The 17587-nt window shown below is 32.6% G+C and overlaps 2 protein-coding genes across 3 annotated transcripts; one reads left to right on the forward strand and one right to left on the reverse strand.

Annotated features, from left to right (window-relative positions):
* Positions 1-760: 760 nt before the first annotated feature.
* Positions 761-2447, reverse strand: LOC125204671. Of its 2 annotated transcripts, none has more exons than XM_048103378.1 (2): positions 2384-2447; positions 761-2311 (listed from the first exon to the last, which is right to left on the reverse strand). In XM_048103378.1, the coding sequence occupies exon 2, from the start codon at positions 2300-2302 to the stop codon at positions 935-937; it is 1368 nt and encodes a 455-aa protein (XP_047959335.1). In that variant the 5' UTR covers positions 2303-2311; positions 2384-2447; the 3' UTR covers positions 761-934. The 2 variants fall into 2 exon arrangements, with proteins under 2 accessions (XP_047959335.1, XP_047959336.1); XM_048103379.1 differs by having other exon boundaries at positions 2380-2439.
* A 9250-nt stretch (positions 2448-11697) lies between these two features.
* Positions 11698-13793, forward strand: LOC125204991. The gene is made up of 2 exons (XM_048103771.1): positions 11698-11757; positions 12235-13793. Exon 2 carries the CDS (start codon positions 12245-12247, stop codon positions 13625-13627), a length of 1383 nt encoding a protein of 460 aa, XP_047959728.1. The 5' UTR covers positions 11698-11757; positions 12235-12244; the 3' UTR covers positions 13628-13793.
* The last annotated feature ends 3794 nt before the right edge of the window (positions 13794-17587 follow it).

The following is a 17587-nucleotide window of genomic DNA, read 5'->3' on the forward strand; positions in this document are numbered from 1 at the left end:
TAAGAAGCTTATAATTTGAAATGATAGTAGTTCATATATTTAATAGACGCAGAGTAATAATATATGGTATTTGCAATCAAACACTTTTACTATCCTCAAAAGGCAGTTTTGCTTCGTAGGCACTTTCAAAATTAACCGCATCTCTGGATATGATTCAAGTAATTCAAATGTAGCCCGTGTTGCTTCATAGTCAAAACAAATAGCTAGGTTTAGATTTTTCCCAAGTTATTATCGTAGCGAGGCTCTTGGTACCAATCATTGAGACTGAAAAGTTTGTTGTGATCAATTGAAATATGCAAGACAATTAGTTTAGCCTAATAGCTATTCTTTTATTATATTAAGACATGAGGAGACGTAGTATACTATTTAGGAGTCACTTAGTTACATATTAAATGACATGACTCTTGACATAGACCCCGATCGAGCGTATTCTCTGTATCTTGATGTGCAATTCTAGTCAGAACGCCGGGCAGGTATTTCTTCGCCTAGAAAACACTCGGGCCGGCAAATTCTCTGTATTAAACTCGTTTTAGACTTGTTTTTGTATCAAGATTTCGACACACTCGTTAGCTCTAAAAATAGCAAATAAATGGATGAAACCTTAAACTTTATACCTCAAATCACTCAACAACTTGTGTTAATCACCCCTCTTAGAAATCCTAAAATTACTATATGAGTTTGTCATTGACAAAGACCCGTATTAAAATGAAAAGGATTGAAATTAACGCAAATAGTAGCTACTCCATCACATGCCAAGGAATTTGAAAGAAAAAAGACATCGATCTTTATTAAAGGAAAAAGGTGGGTACAATACAAATAATTTCAAAGACAAGGCGTGAGATGCATAGGAGATTATTAAAATGGAAATTAAGGAGTGAAACAGAAACAGCAGAGGTGATCGATGCGATGCAGGCAGCACACAGAGATGGAGCAATCAAGCTGGTGTGACTTGGAAGACGAAGTTGTAATAACTGACACCCTCGTAGATACCATCAGTCTGATTATAATAAGTAATTTCGCCGGTGACAGAGCTTCGGTCTTCTTGAGTGTAAGTATAAGGAAGATTGCAAGTGCCCTTGGTCCCAACATAACTAACTGTAACGGTACTATTGGGAGGCACAGGAACAGAGCCCTGAGCGGTAACTGAAGTTGCAGTTGTGGTGGTGGTGTCCCAATCAAACGAACCGCTTATCTCAACAGAAATGTCAATCTTTTCGTCGAAAATGAAGGGGAGTCCGGCTTTGATGTTGACATCCACCCCTGCTTTCAATGATGCGCCGCGGCTAAAAGAATAAGATTTCTCGTCTTGATAGGTGATCTCCACAGCCATGGAATCCTCTTGATCTGTGGTGTTGGTGAGGGTGGCGGTGCCCGCTAGAAAAGGTGTCTCGCCATATATCCTAGCGTTCTCCATCTGATAAGTCACGTTGTAGATCGACCTCTCCATTACTAGCTCCTGCACCTGCAATCTCGCAGACGTCTGGAGGGAGTCGGCGCGAGCAGCTAGACAGTCGCTCACGTGGGCGTCGGTATAACGCAGGCAGTAGTTGTTGTTGACTTTGCTTTGAAGCGCTATCGTGTTTTCGTCGATTTTAACTGGCCAGAACACAGTGGTGTATTGGCTGCCTGGATCTGCATTCCAGTCGCTGTATATCCAATCAGAATCATTAGCAGCCATCCACCAGAACTTGTTGAAATGATCCGAAAGTATCTGAACGTGTCCGTCGGGCATCAGCGTCACTGTGTGGGCCGATAATTTATCGTTAGCATCGTCAGATCCGAACTGCAGGCGCCACCCGTAGCTGTCAAACGCTTTGAGGTACATTCCATTGTCTCCTTTCAGGGCTATAAACGTAGGCAGCTGAACCAGCGCATCCCCATCCACAAACCCTAGACTCGTGGCGTCCCCGTTTTCGTCCACGTATAACGTGTTAGTGGACTTGTTAATCAGCACGGCCCAGCCCGTCTGGACATGAGTCAAGGAGACCACCCCATCTGATTGAAGGCTTGCCTCGAAGAGCGTGCACGACGGGTCCGCTGTGTCCTCTACGGGGGTGTTTGAGACCGCCACGATGGAGTTGTCGTTAGCATTCTTCTGCCAGTACTTATTGGTGTAAGTAAAGCGGAGGTGAACGTATTTGCTGTCCACTGTTGCTTGCTCCACTGCGATCTTCACAACTGGGTTGAACACGCTGTCGCCTCCGTTGCCCACCGACCCGTCGTCCTTGCTGTATACGTAAGGGTTTGTAGCCGCTGTTGGGACGTTCAGCACCATCGAGTTTGGAAGCGCAGTAGTTGTCATGTTTTCCAACTTCACCAAAAATAATACTTCATTAATGTAAAGCTTCAACTAAATAAGAAATAGTAAGTAGTACTCACTTACCAATCAAGGATGAGCAGAGAAGATCACCAGAAATGCCAAAGCTAAAATATTGGATGAATTTGTGTGTGTGTCTTTTTGAGAAATGCATCCAATCTATTTATAGATGTGTACTTCTCCATATGCCTAGCTGCCCAAACCTAATAAATTAATTTTTGCACATGCTCGTCTGTTTCTTGTTTTTTTCAAATAAAATTAATTACTAGTACTGTGACGGGCCGGGATAGCTAAGCATATTTCCATTTCATATCTTAATTAATACTCCTACTACAATATCGAATATTTTTGTACTCGGAAATGTATATAGACAAATGTATTTCTACCACTATCCAATTTTAACTGTACTCATGAATCACATCCTATGAAGCTCTCTTAATATTAAATTCATGTGGCCGGCCAATTAAGAACAATAATTGGACAATAAGATTCCCTCTATGGGGTGTCTCAAATAAAATACAATTTCCGTCGGTAAATTTGATTTTTTTTTTTGTAGTGTATGGAATGTCTCAAATAAAATAATACATTTAATTCTTCCTCGTGAATCACATAGTACTAATTAAATTCATGTGACCGGCCAATTAAGAACAATAATTGGAAAATAAGATACTTATAATATTTTCTTCTTGTTTAGGAGAATTGTAGTATAATACCATCATATATATCCAATTAATTACACAACAAATTACCCACCAATAATACTTTAGTTTCTCAAGAATCGATCATATACTACTAACCACAATATGGAATCTTTTCTAAATGAAAGATAACATAAAGTAACGACGATCTGCATTATTTAAATTATACATTTATAATATGAATTACATTGTACAAACTTTGCTGCATTGGGATACCTCTAATCGATCTCTTCTGTCCCAAACAAAATATACTACCTCTACTATTTAATATATCCTCGTGAATCATATCCTATGAATTCTCATGGTATTAAACTGAAGTGAGTCATTGCCAACTATTTATGCAATTATAATATTTTGGGAATAAATCCTTTAGTTTCTCAAGAATCGATCTTATCCTACCAAAGTACAAGATCGAATCAATAAAAAAATAAAGTATGGGAATCATTTGATTCTCGCAAGATTTGGTACATTTCATGCAATTTACGTAATAATGATTTAAACCCAATGTTATACTGAAATTAATTTAATGTTATGCTGAATCATATACTCAAATCTCTAATTATAGCTAGCATAATCAATTGTAACTGATCTCATCAGCGACACAATAACATTGAGAAAAGATATCCCACGTGCCTAGCGTACTCGATCGTATCTATAAAAACAAGGTACTATATTCCGCCTCATCCGACCTCAAACAATATATAGTCTCATTTCGCCATTTTTAGAATGTCCATGAAAAATAAAACGAAATTTTTTCTTACTCCTTCCGTCCCGGAGTATTAGACTCACTTCTTTTGGGCACATGATTTAAGGAATTGATATTTAAATAGTTAAAGTGGAGAGAGTAAAGTATGAGAAAGGGAAAAAGTAGGAGAGATAAGAGAGAAAAAAGTAGGTGGAGAATAAAATAAGATAGATTTTTTGCTAAAAAAGAAAATAAGTCTAATATTTTGGGACATCCCAAAAAGGAAAGTTGGTCTAATACCTTGGGACGGAGGGAGTATATTTTATCTACTTCTCTCATATTTTTTTCTCTTTATCTATATTTTCTCTCATCTCTCTTACTTTATCAATTTCTTATTAAAATCCGTGACGTTCACAAATAAGACTATTTTGTGGTCGGAGGGAGGAGTAGGAAATAATTTGTTGGCATTCATTATAATTTCGGTGATCTTCTCTCCTCATCCTTCTTGGGTAAGTCTTACTCTCGGATAAGTAGTACTTTCTTCGTCTTATAATAGATTTAAGTTAATTATAGGCTTAAATGTTTTTGGTGGGGTTTATCTTATTAGCTTAGTCTAAAACTCACCAGAACCCTTCTCAGATGAAATAAGAGAAGTCTAAAACTCACCAAAACCTTAAACACAAGTTGAGTTACATCTCTCTAAAAGTTGCATTGTAGAGAGATAAACTTGGTAGAAACAAATAAATTTAGAGAGATTAAATAAGGGATGCTGTGAAAATTAAGGCTGTAAATCCTACTATAATTGAATACCACACATATTCTTTATAATGTAATTATTATGGGGCATAAGATGCTATATTTATCAAACTGTAATTCATTGCAGCAAATATAATGTATTATTGTTTATGAAGTGCAACTATAATTACATCTTTTACACATTTTTAGTAATGCACGTAAAAGTTGTAAATAAATTTAAATAGAAAATTATTATTTATCACCTTTAAAGAAAAAAGCAAGATAGATACAGGAAAATATCCAGTCCATGTATAAATAGAATACAACTTCACTGGTAAGATGTTTTTCCTCCATCTAACCGGTTGAGAATTTGAGTTATCACGAAGATAAATAAAATATTATTAATAATCACCTTTAGAAAAGACTAAAAGAGCAAGATAGATGCAAACTCATACTTTGATCTATTTATGAATGAAGTACAACTCCATTATTAAAACGTTTCTTCTTAATGGAGCCCAATCAATAACAATGAACTGTCAAACGAAAGCCCAATAGTAAAGCAGAACAACAAAAGGATAGAGACGACATAATTGGTTTTCTAGCCTTAACAAAAATAAAAAATATCTTCATTACTCAAATAAATATGGATAGTTGCTGAATTATATTCCCTCTTTGAAAATTCAACTATACATTCAAAATAATTTCTATAATGTTTGAAAAATAAGTCTAAATAACTAAACTTACATACCGGTAGATAAATGATCACTATATTTACTACCCATTTTAAAAGAATATATATGGTTGTCTTTTAAGTGTATATATTTGTGTGTATGAAATTTATGTTTTTTTTTGTGTGTACGAAAATTATGTTATGGTTACATAAATTGTGCGGGTGCCGTATAAAACTGGTCATGCTAGAAATTAAAGATTTGATGTGAATATGTATTCACATTTAAATTTATCCATACATTTTAAATTAGCAATTAGCGAAATTTACTTATTTTTATTTAGTTAAACACTTGAAATTTAACTTCATATAATCTATTCAATTTGATCTTAGGAGCATTGAGCCTATTCGGTTTGCAAGATTGTATCTCGAAATTAAATATATAGTATGTTTGGTTCATTAGATTGATCCCACGACTCAATTCTATATAAATAATCATGTGATAACTAGTCATAACCAACCCCGCCAACTAAAATAATCTCACAACTCAATCATATATTACATCTTGCTACCACCAAGGCACCAATGTGTATTTGATCGGACAAGTTTCCATCTCGAGAATATAAATGATACTCAGGATTATAAAAATATAGCTTAACTAATGAAGATCGTCATTACATATAAATCTTTCATTTTCTAGTTGGTTGGATATGATCGATTCTTGAGAAATGAAAGTAACTATATAAGCGTAAGTAGCTGGCAAAAGCATGGATAATCCAAACTAATCTTGATACGTTTGTCGGGATAATATCTACTTATTAAACAGTTCCCCTAAACAATAAAATATTATACTAATTCAGAAATTTCACGTGGCCTGTGTAGAGGGAATCTTATTTTTCCTTTCATTGTACATCACATAATATAACGTGTGTGATAAGAAATACTTACTACATAATTTTTTAGAAATTCAATTTAATTAATCTATAATCAATTTGATAATTCTAATGCGTAACGTGATTCAAACAAAATAACTATTTTAACATTTTCGACAAAACAATTGGTTTTAATATTTAGAAATTAAAGATTTTTTTCTACTTTTCAAGATTGATCGGGGAGATATAACATCTTGGGAATAGGCCCGTTTGAGATACTAGTAATCTATACAATTTAGATACCTGCAACATATTCAAATTAGATCTAGTAAAATAAGGCGGGCTGTAATATTTCGAGTGACAAACTAATTAAAAAGAGAATGGCCCTCTGCCAAAATATAATTAATTATCTAAAAATATCATAAGTAGTACTCCCATTACAGGAAGAGATCATGCGCACAAATTAAATACTCCAATTGGTCAAGCAAGAGATTGGATCAAATAAAAAGCATTAGAGTATTAGAGTGAACTACAAAAATATCCCTGGACTATACATTTATCTCGCCAATGAACCCTGAACTTTAAAAATATCCTCAGACAACCCTGAACTAAGCGTTTATCTCGAAAATGGTCCTTTTTCACTGTTTCGTGACGAAAATACCCTTTTGGGGGGTTTTGAGGGGTTTGGACAATTTGGTCTTTTTACATTTTAAATCTGATATTATTTCATTGATGTACTAAATCTGATATTATTTTAAAATTATCATTCTTCTTCCCTTTTGTCATCCTTCACTTTGTTTCTTTGTTTCAATATTAGATTTAATTTTATAAAATTAAATTTTAAATTTTAATTTTTAAATATCAATAATTTTTTTTAATTATTAAAATTACTATTAAATAGTAACAAATTAATAGTTTTAATCAATAGTTGATAGTCTCTAATATTTAAAATATGGTACGACGATGTCTTAGTTTTAATCAATATTTAATAGTTTTAATCATAAATATATCATATTACACGATTTATTCCGAATTAAATATGCATATAATGTAGAGGAGAATTTGACTAAAAATATTATGAAGTTGACTAAAAATTTGATATAGGAGAATTTTTGTTGAAAATTTTTAGTTAATTTTGATTGTTTTCAAATTAATAAGCGAAAATTATATTAGTCTTACATTAGATGCATATTTATTTCGCAATAAATCATGTTATATGATCTATTTATGATTAAAACTAAGGTGTCGTCGTACCTTATTGATTAAATATTAGACACTATCAAATATTAACTAATACTATTAATTTTTTATTTAATTGTAATTTTAATAATTCAAAAAATTTATTGATATTTAAAAATTAAAAATTAAAATTTAATTTTATAAAATTAAATCTAATATTGAAATAAAGAAACAAAGTGAAGGATGACAAAAGGGAAGAAGAATGATAATTTTGAAATAATATCAGATTTAGTACATTACTTGAAATAATATCAGATTTAAAATGTAAAAAGACCAAATTGCCCAAAGCCCTCAAAACCCCCCAAAAGGGTATTTTCGTCACGAAACAGTGAAAAAGGACCATTTTCGAGATAAACGCTTAGTCCAGGATTGTCTGGGGATATTTTTAAAGTCTAGGGTTCATCAGCGAGATAAATGCATAGTCCAGGGACTATTTTTGTAGTTGCATTAATATGAAGGAATAGAAAATGAGTCTATTACATGGATATTTTTATTAAGAAAAAAAGATGAATTAAATGCACGATTTAGAAAATTTATAGTATTATGAATGTGAAATATTATATATTTAAAATATTCTCATTTTACATCATTCATAATTAATTATATTGAAAAATTTAGAGTTTATAAACAAAATAAAAAATTTAGCAGATTTTAGTTTCTCTATGAATGATACTATATATCACTGGATTAAATTTGAAGATAAAATCAATATTCATTCTTATTGGAACAAATTACTCTTATTTATTCCACCACGGACTATGAGAAACTTTTTCATCACCATTTATCATGAAAATAACAGTAGCTCACTGTATGTATATATATATAGAGAGTGTCTTGATAAAATTTTTTTACTACATGTATTACGAAGAATATCATCACATTAGACATTAATTATAATTTATTTATTTCAAACTAATTTTAACCAGCCAAAGTACTTTTTCACGGGTGTATACAATTTTAAAAAAGTGTAATTTAATAATAAAATTTCTAAAGAACTGCTGTCTGTATATCTAGGGATGTCAATTGGGCTAACCCGCTTGGGTTCGGGCCAACCCACTCGGGTTGTCGGGCTATTTGGGTGTGGGTTATTCGGGTTGTAAATTTTTCGAGCTATAAATTTTCGGCCCTAGCCCTAAATCTTCGGGTTTCGAGTTAACCCACGGGCTATTCGGGCCAAAAGTGATCTTATGTGTTACTTTCTATCCAATCCAATATTCTAACTTATAAAAAAAATACTACATATTATTACAAATAGTAAAGTATTATCAAAGTGATTAAGAGAAATAAAATAATAACAACTGAAAATTGAAACAAAATACATAAACATATCACTAATCAGTAGAACACGTGAATCTGACTATAATTAAATGGAAATCGTGCATTTAAAAGGAGTTGAATTGCATTCTTAATTATATACTCATAAAATAAATTCTAAATAGTTAAAAAAGATAGTATAGATAGCAGTGCGTCAAAATAAATTCTATGAAGTTAATGACATTATTCTATATCCTTTTGAAGCTTCGACCGAATCATTCTCTTCGAGAGGAAAGACGTAATGTGGCATTTAATATGAGTAAATATCAATAACATCTATATTCCATATGACCTTAACTTTCAATTTGAGAGAGAATACATAATTAACATACATACTTCAAATCATTGTTGCTTTTAATATTGTAATTACCATATATACTTCATATAAGTATATAACCCAAAATTTTAATTACATTTTTATTTTAAATGCTCAACCCATGGGCTAACCCGCAACCCACCAGCCCACATAACTCGCTGACCCGAACGGGTCAACCCGTGTAGCCCTATTCTGTAACTGAGTTGCGATTTTCCGGCCCTAACCTTATGATTTTACCGGATTATTCGGACCGACCCACGGGTTTCGAGCTAGATTGACATCCCTACTGTATCTTTAGAAACCAACATCAATCAAATAAGATAATGGTAAAATAAGGCGGGCTAGATCTAAAATTCCGATTACCTATCTAAAAAGAGACTTGGCCCTCTGCCCAAAATAATTTATTTGGGGGAACTATAAAAAATATGTCAAGATAATTGATTAAAATAGAGAGCCCATGTGATCAACATAAAATAATAAATGATTCGGGTGAATAATCAAACAATATCCCAAATAAATACTCCCTTCGTCCCCAATTAATTGTCACTTTTTTCCATTTCGATTCGTCCCTCAATAATTGTCACACTTCCATATTATCATAGATGGTAAGCAGGCCCTCTCACATTTCACTAACTTTTTCAACTAACTTTTCTTTACATTTTTCTAAATCCGTGCCCGGTCAAAGAGTGACAATTAATCGAGAATGGAGGGAGTAAATAATAGTACTATTCAATATGGTGGGCTGATGGCCTTTCAGTCTCAGATACTAATACTACTCTCTACGTCAGTTTACAGTCGAGACATTCTTTGGATATGAAATTTAAGAAGTTGTATTAATTGAGTTAATCAAGAAGAAAATAAAGTAAAAAAAAATAATAAAGTCAAAAGATGAAGAAAAATTAAAGTAAAAAAAAAATGTGTTGTTTTTTGTCAAATAAAAAAATGACTTAATTAAAGTGAGAAGACTTGCAAAGGAATTCGACCTAACTACATAGGGACGACGAGATCGAGTACTTTACTTCTTTTATTTTATATGGTGAATCTTATTGATAACTATGCGTGTACTCTCTCCGTTTTTTTTTTTATTTTTAAGATTTGCAATGTTTCTTCCCACTTATTTTGGGAAAGAGAGCTCGAACTCGGCACCTCATACAATAATCTCTAAGCTCATTGCCACTAGGATAATACTCTCTTCATTCCATTGTAAGTGAGCCATATTTTTTTTGGACCGTCCCACTACATGTGAGGCATTTCCTTTTATAGTGTACAGTGGCGGACACAATAAGGAGGGAGTAAGGGCTTAAGCCCTTCCCAAAAAAAGAAATTTCTGTTTTTTTCTACTTCAGTTTTTTTTAATTTTTCGTGAACTCGCTTCAGCCCTTTCAAGTTAATACTAGTAAATCATTAGAATTAGAATGGTAAAAGGGGTTGAATTTTGGAATAAAAAAATATGCAGAGGTAAAATTACGGCTGCCTCGTTTGAAGGAAGGAGAAGACGCCCTTTTTTATAAAATTAAAATGAAATTATTTTGATTATAACATGTCTCCTAGTGTAGAATATGTGGACTAGTTGAGCATTAAATAACCACTATGTCAATATTATATATGCATTTCAACTAAAGTACAGCCTATTTAAAAATTTTAATCGTCAAAATATTTTTTTTTGTAATAATAGTAATAGCGCTGCTATTAAAATTGAATGTGTTCAATTTTCATTTAGGGAGTGTAACAAAATTCTAATTTGATAATATATCTTTTTAGTTTAGTACTCCATTTATCATTCTGAAAGTATATGCTACCGAAATTTCAATTTAGTACTCCCTCCGTCCTGGATAATTTGGGTCACTTTGACTGAGTACAGATTTTAAGAATTGTAATGAAAAGTGGGTTAAAAAATTAGTGGAATGTAGGTCTTACCTTTACATATTAGTTTTATAATAAAATGTGAGTAGAAATGAGTTAGTGGAATATGAGGTCCACTACCAAAAATGGTAAAAGTGAAATGAGACAAATTATGTGGGACGGACCGAAATGGAAAATTGAGACGAATTATTCGGGACGGAGGGAGTAGGTATTAGATTTTTGTTGTTAATATGGATGTTTGTGCTAGCTACATCAATAATACATTATTGATACTAGTAATTTACTCTATTGAATAACTTATAATTTTGTGTCCAACAGAATGTTTTAGTATTATTATTTGCCATTATATTTTCAGTTATTTACAAAAAATTGATAAGTCTATTTATAATAATGTAAATTCTTTTTTACTTTCTTTAGGTGAATTGGTCGACTATTTATTTGAGTTTAAGATGTTAGATTGGACATTTTTTTTTTGTTGGATTCCTGACTTTAGTTCAAATTAGATTCAAATATTGTATACCTTTATTTTTTATATTTACGGCATGGTAATATTTTGATTTATGCATTAGAATAATTTTATGTATAAAATATGGGTGTATTCATTTTTATAGTTGTATTTGTTATTTTTTAATATTTTATTTATTTATTTATTATTGGATGTATAGGAATAAGAGTAATTCTTATTTCATTGAAGTTATGTACAAAAACGGTAACTTTTTTTTGGAGATAACAATGAGAGAATTTGGTTATTCCACAAGTTTTTGTTCTGTACTCATGTGCCAAAGAAATCTCATTTATCATGATTTTTTAATGAAGGAAGATGTTATCGAGAGATCAAATGCAGATATACTTTGGTATGCTAGCTAGTAATAGTATTAAGAACACAAATAAGCATGTGCCCAAATAAATTAATTATTCGGTTAAACAGCTATACCAAAGAAGTAGCCATCTATAAATAGAGTTGATGCATTTGTACAAAGACACACACAAACACAAACAAACTCAAGCTTAATTTGGCATTTCTACTTTTCAATCTTCTCATCCTTCATTGGTAAGTCTAATTTCATTGAAGCTTTGGCATTTCTACTTTTCAACAATTTCTGTGATCTTCTCTCATACCCCTCTACATTAATATTCCCTCTGTTCCATAAGTTGAGTTATTTTGCCATTTTAATACATTCCATATTAGTGGAGTCATTTCCCTTTTTAGTAAAAGTCAACACATTTCTTCCCATTTACTTTACTCTCTCTCCATTTAATTCTCTTCCTTTTTCATTTTGTACTTTGTTCTTCGTTTATTTAACTCACTTAACATAATTTTTTTTAAATCGCATGCTGAAAAGAAATGCCCCCACTACTATGGAAGGAAGGGTGTAAGTAGTAGTAGTATTACGATACTCATGTTTCAATTTTTCAAAGACAACTTTTGAGTAGAAATGAAATAGTAGTAGTAGTAGTAGTAGTATTTGGTTGCACATTGCTAATTTGCTATTACCAACCCTAATAAATCATTGTCGATTTTTTGAAGTTGGAGAGACATGGCAATTACTTCGCTTCCAAACTCCGTTATGCTCTACTTCCCAAGTGTAGAGAAAAACCATTTTGTGTACCGCAAGAACGACAGCTCGGTGGGTGACGGAATCGACAGCGTGTTCAGCCCGGTGGTCAAGGTGGCAGTCGAGCAATCAACGGCGGACAGCAGATTCGTCAACCTCCGGTTCACCTACAACAACAAATACTGGCAAAAAAACGCAGGCGACAACTCCATCGTGGCCGTATCGAGCCAGAAAGTCGAGGACACGACGGATCCGTCGTGCACGCTCTTCGAGGCGACCGTGCAATCCGGCGACGAGGTCTACTTCGTCCACGTCCAGACCGGGTGGCCCGTGGTGATCAACAACCTCACCCGCACTTTGTACGTCGACCAGACCGGCAGCGCCGCAGCTCTAGGGTTTGTTGATGGGAGTACAATAGTCCAGCTGCCGACTAACATAGCCCTGAAAGGAAACAACGCGATGTATCTGAAAGCTTACGCGGAAAATAGCTGGTACCTGCAGTTCCAAGAGAGTGATGCTAACAACGAATTATCAGTGCAGACGGTGACACTAATGCCCAACGGATACGTCCGGATACTCTCCAATCACTTTGGAAAGTTCTGGTGGACGGACACCTCTGACTCTGATCAATGGGTACACGCTGACTGGGATGACAGCAAGGGAAGTGAAACCACCAGCTACTTCTGGCCTGTCAAAATCGACGATACCACAATAGCGCTTCGAAGCGCAGCCAACAACAACTACTGCAAGCGTCTCACCACGGACAGCACCATGACGGACTGCCTAGCTGCTGCAGCCGGAAGCATCACGGACGAAGCGAAAATGCAGGTGCAGGAGCTGGTGTCCCATAGAAAGATCTACAACGTGGCGTATCGGATGGAGGACGCGATGATATATGGCGAGACGCCTTTCTTGGCGGCCACAGCCACCCTCACCAACAACAAGGATGAGGAAGCTTCCATGGAGATCACTGTCACATATCAAAGCGAGATCTCTTATACTTTCAGCCGCGGGACTTCGTTGACAGCAGGGCTGAGTGTCACCATGGAAGCGGGGATTCCCTTGATTGGGGACGCAGGGATTCAAATCTCTTTTGATATAAACAAGACGCTTGATTGGGACACCACCATAACGACTAAAACTTCAGATACGGCTACGGGCACGGTTACTGTGCCCGCTAACTCTACTGTAACTGTTAAATATGTCGGAACACGGGGCACGTGCAATATCCCTTATTCTTACACTCAGGAAGACATAAGCTCTACCACCGTTGGAACTACAATTTATCAACGGATTGATGGTATCTACAACGGAGTCAGCTGTTACAACTTCATCTTTCAAGTCGAACCACTTCAGTCTACCTAAAATATGGGACATGCTTTGCCGGCATCGATCACCTTTCCCTTTCATCTCTGTCTCTGCTTTATGTTTTCCGATTTCCGTTTTAGTACTGTCGTTTGAAGTTATTTCTGTTGTACCCATCGACTTTCCTTTTGCTTCATTTCAATAAAGATCAATGTCTTCCTATTAATTTTTTAACTTATACTACGCCATCTCCCTCCCTTCGTGGTTATATTTTATGCGCACCACCTATTTGTAGAAATACTTCAGCTAAGTAAATTTCAGTTTTAGCGTTGCTTTTTCAATCATTCACCAAATCGTGTAAGACATGGATCTTTATTGGAAATTATGAAAATGAAAGATGGAGATGTCGTATACGTTTTTCGGCCAATATCTGTTGTTGTAAGTAAATCGGAGGTGAACATATTTGCTGTCTACTTTTGCGTTAATGTAGCATTTGGGACGATGAGCACGATGGACTGTGGAAAACCTGTACTTGTCATGTTTCTGAAAAATCATGAAAATTTAAACTAAATTTTTGTTAGGATTAATATCAATGCACAATCAAGATTTATGGATTGGAAAGTATACCACACTTAAAAAATTACTGTATCAAAATTTCACTATATCAGCAAAATTGTACCAAATCTTGCGAGAATCAAATGATTCCCATACTTTATTTTTTTATTGATTCGATCTTATATTTTGGTAGGATACGATCGATTCTTGAGAAACTATTATAATTGCATAAATAGTTGGCAATGACTCACTTCAATTTAATACCATGAGAAATCATAGGATATGATTCACGAGGATTTATTAAATAGTAGAGGTAGCATATTTTGTTTGGGAAAAAGATCGCATAGAGGTATCCCGATGCAACAAAGTTTTACAATGATATTCATATTATAAATGTATAATTTAAATAATGCAGATCGTTGTTACTTTATGGCCATGTTTGGTTGACGGAAAGTAAAGTTTCCAAGGAAAATGGTTCCTGGGAAAATGAATCCCGGGAATATGATTCCTAGTAACTTTACTTTCTTGTGTTTGGACAATATCAAGATTTTAAATTTATATTTAATTTAAACACCAAACTAAAAATATACTTAATATTTTTTTATTTATAAAAAAGAATAATATTGTAAAAAATTTCATAAATATTTAATTATAAATAATAATAATTATATTATTATATTTATTATTACGATGGATTGTTTAATATGGATTATCCATCATAATATATGCTAATATAATTATAATTATAGTTACATGGAGTATTATACTCATTTATTATAATAATAGATATAATAATTATTATACTATAATTATAATATTTACAGATATTATAATTGAATAAATTTTATAAATTAAAATTGCACTATGACTTTATTGATTAATTATTAACTTATAAAATATAATAATTATTATTTATAATATAATTTATATTACATGATTATATTTTAATTATTAATTATTAATAAATTATCAATTACTATTATGAATTATTATAAAATATAGTTGTAATTATGATAATTTTAATTATAGTTATTTATTATAGAGAAATTAAGTATGATTTATAATTTTAAAATATTTTAAAAATATTGTACTCCCTCTGTTTCTTCATAGTTGAGGCGGAATTTTTCGGCACGGAGTTTTAGAAATGAATGTCGGGTGTGTTAAATAAATAGATAAAAAAAAGTAAGTGAGAGGAAAAGGTAGAGAGAAAAAGGTATAAAGTGAATAAAGTAGTAAGAGTAAAGTAAGAGAGAGTAAAGTAAGAGAGATGGAAAAGTTACCATATAAGGAAATGACTCAACTATGAAGAAACTTTCCGAAATGGTAAAATGACTCAACTATGAAGAAACGGAGGGAGTAATTAATAATAATAATAATAATAATAATAATAATAATAATAATAATAATATGAAACTATACTATATTGCTTATATATGTAAAAATCTTAAAACTGGGAGAAAGAATACCAATGAAAAGTTAGGATTCAGAATACTGGAAAGTTGTACTAACTTTCTTTGTTCTCGAATTATGATTACTTTCCCACTTTGATTAAAAACCGAAACAGACACATGAATTTAAAGTATTATCGATAAATAATTATGATAGTAGGGGAGTGATCAATTGCTAACTAATTATCAATCCCAAATTAAGACTTTAAATTTACGTAACTCTCTCGATTCACTTCATTAAAATCATCTTAAAACTTTAAATTTACGTAACTCTCTCGATTTAAATTATTTTTTCGCAAAATATATATCAAATTAAAGATAATTTTATAAGGATTCCAACGAGATCTCAATTGCATATGTTCCGACGACGTTCGGATGATGAAATTTGATATTTTTTATTTTAGTTTTTGTAAATGTTGATAACTTGATTTTTATCAGAAAATACATAAAAAAATCTCAATAAAACCATGTAAAAATCTCAATAAATATGTGTTGATATTCTTATGTCATATTGTTGATATTTTTTAATACACTATGTTGATATAAAAAAACATTTACGAAAATTATCATATGATAACATAACGAAGATATTACCCTTTTGTTGATATTTTGTCTACTATTTACTCAGATTCGTAAGATTTAATCTCATCTACATATTTTAAAATCTAAAAATAGAGATTTGATTTTAATTTTGGATTAGAGTCTACATATTTTAAAATCTAAAAATAAAGATTTGATCTTAATTTTGGATTAGGGTGCTATAAGCATTAGAATTTATACCATTCTCCTAAACAAGAAGGAATTATTATAAGTATAATTCTGAAGTTTCACGTGACCCATGCGGACTTGTAGAGAGGGAATCTTATTTTCCAATTATTGTTCTTAATTGGCCGGTCACATGAATATAATTAGTACTATGTGATTCACGAGAAAGAATTAAATGTAGTATTTTATTTGAGACACCCCACACACTAAAAAAACATCAAATTTATCGACAGGAAATTGTATTTTATTTGAGACACCCCATATATAGAGGGAATCTTATTGTCCAATTATTGTTCTTAATTGGCCGGCCACATGAATTTAATATCACGAGAGTTTCGTAGGGATGTAATTCATGAGTGCAGTTAAAATCGGATAGTGGTAGAAATACAATTGTCTATATACATTTCCTGAGTACAAAAAGATTTGATATTGTAGAGTACTATTGTAGTACTTCTATTAATTAAAGGTATGAAATGGAAATGTGCTTAGCTAGCCCGGCCCGTCACAGTACTAGTAATTAATTTTATTTTAAAAAAAAATAGAGGACGAGCATGTTCGCAAATTAATTTATTAGGTTTGGGCAGCTAGGCATATGGAGCCCTACACATCTATGAATAGATTGGATGCATTTGTCCGGCATTAGAAGTAACATATGAGTTCGGCATGATATATAACAAAGTGAATGGGAAAAAATAGTGCAACGTGAAATTCATTTTTAATATTTTTTTATAAAAATGTTAGTGAAATGAGTTAGTGGAGTGTGATGTCTATCACCATTTTTAATAAAAGTGAATGGGAACTCCTACTCACGTATGGATTAAAATAATAAATCGGATGTACCAGTGGCGGACATACAGAGGGGCTTGGGGGTCTATTGGAACCCCCAACAATTTTGAAAGTTCCTATATATTACATATTTATACTGTGCTTACCAAAATTCGACATAGCCCAGTTGGTTAATAAGTTGCTTTATTACCCAGAGATTTGTGGTTCAACTACCAGTGCCAAAAATAGGTCCATTTTGTTATGTTTTTCAGCTTTCTCATTTCTCTATGTTTTGATATTCAATTATGTTTTTCAATTTTCTCATTTCTTTATGTTTGCTTTTGGTAGATTTTCAATTTTGTATTTTAATTTTCACGTAGAAGTAGCTTTTTCTCATTGTTTGTTATACGTTTATATTTGTGCTTTTTGTGGACTTTTAATTATTAAGCCTCATCAAAATATACTCTCTCCATTCCATATTAATGGA

Source organism: Salvia hispanica, chromosome 2 (genome assembly GCF_023119035.1).
Source record: "Salvia hispanica cultivar TCC Black 2014 chromosome 2, UniMelb_Shisp_WGS_1.0, whole genome shotgun sequence".
Lineage (NCBI taxonomy): Eukaryota > Viridiplantae > Streptophyta > Magnoliopsida > Lamiales > Lamiaceae > Salvia > Salvia hispanica.

Bases quoted from the DNA above. Each gene is read 5' to 3' on its own strand.
- LOC125204671 (XM_048103378.1), bottom strand. From the start codon at position 2,302: ATGACAACTACTGCGCTTCCAAACTCGATGGTGCTGAACGTCCCAACA.
- LOC125204991 (XM_048103771.1), top strand. From the start codon at position 12,245: ATGGCAATTACTTCGCTTCCAAACTCCGTTATGCTCTACTTCCCAAGT.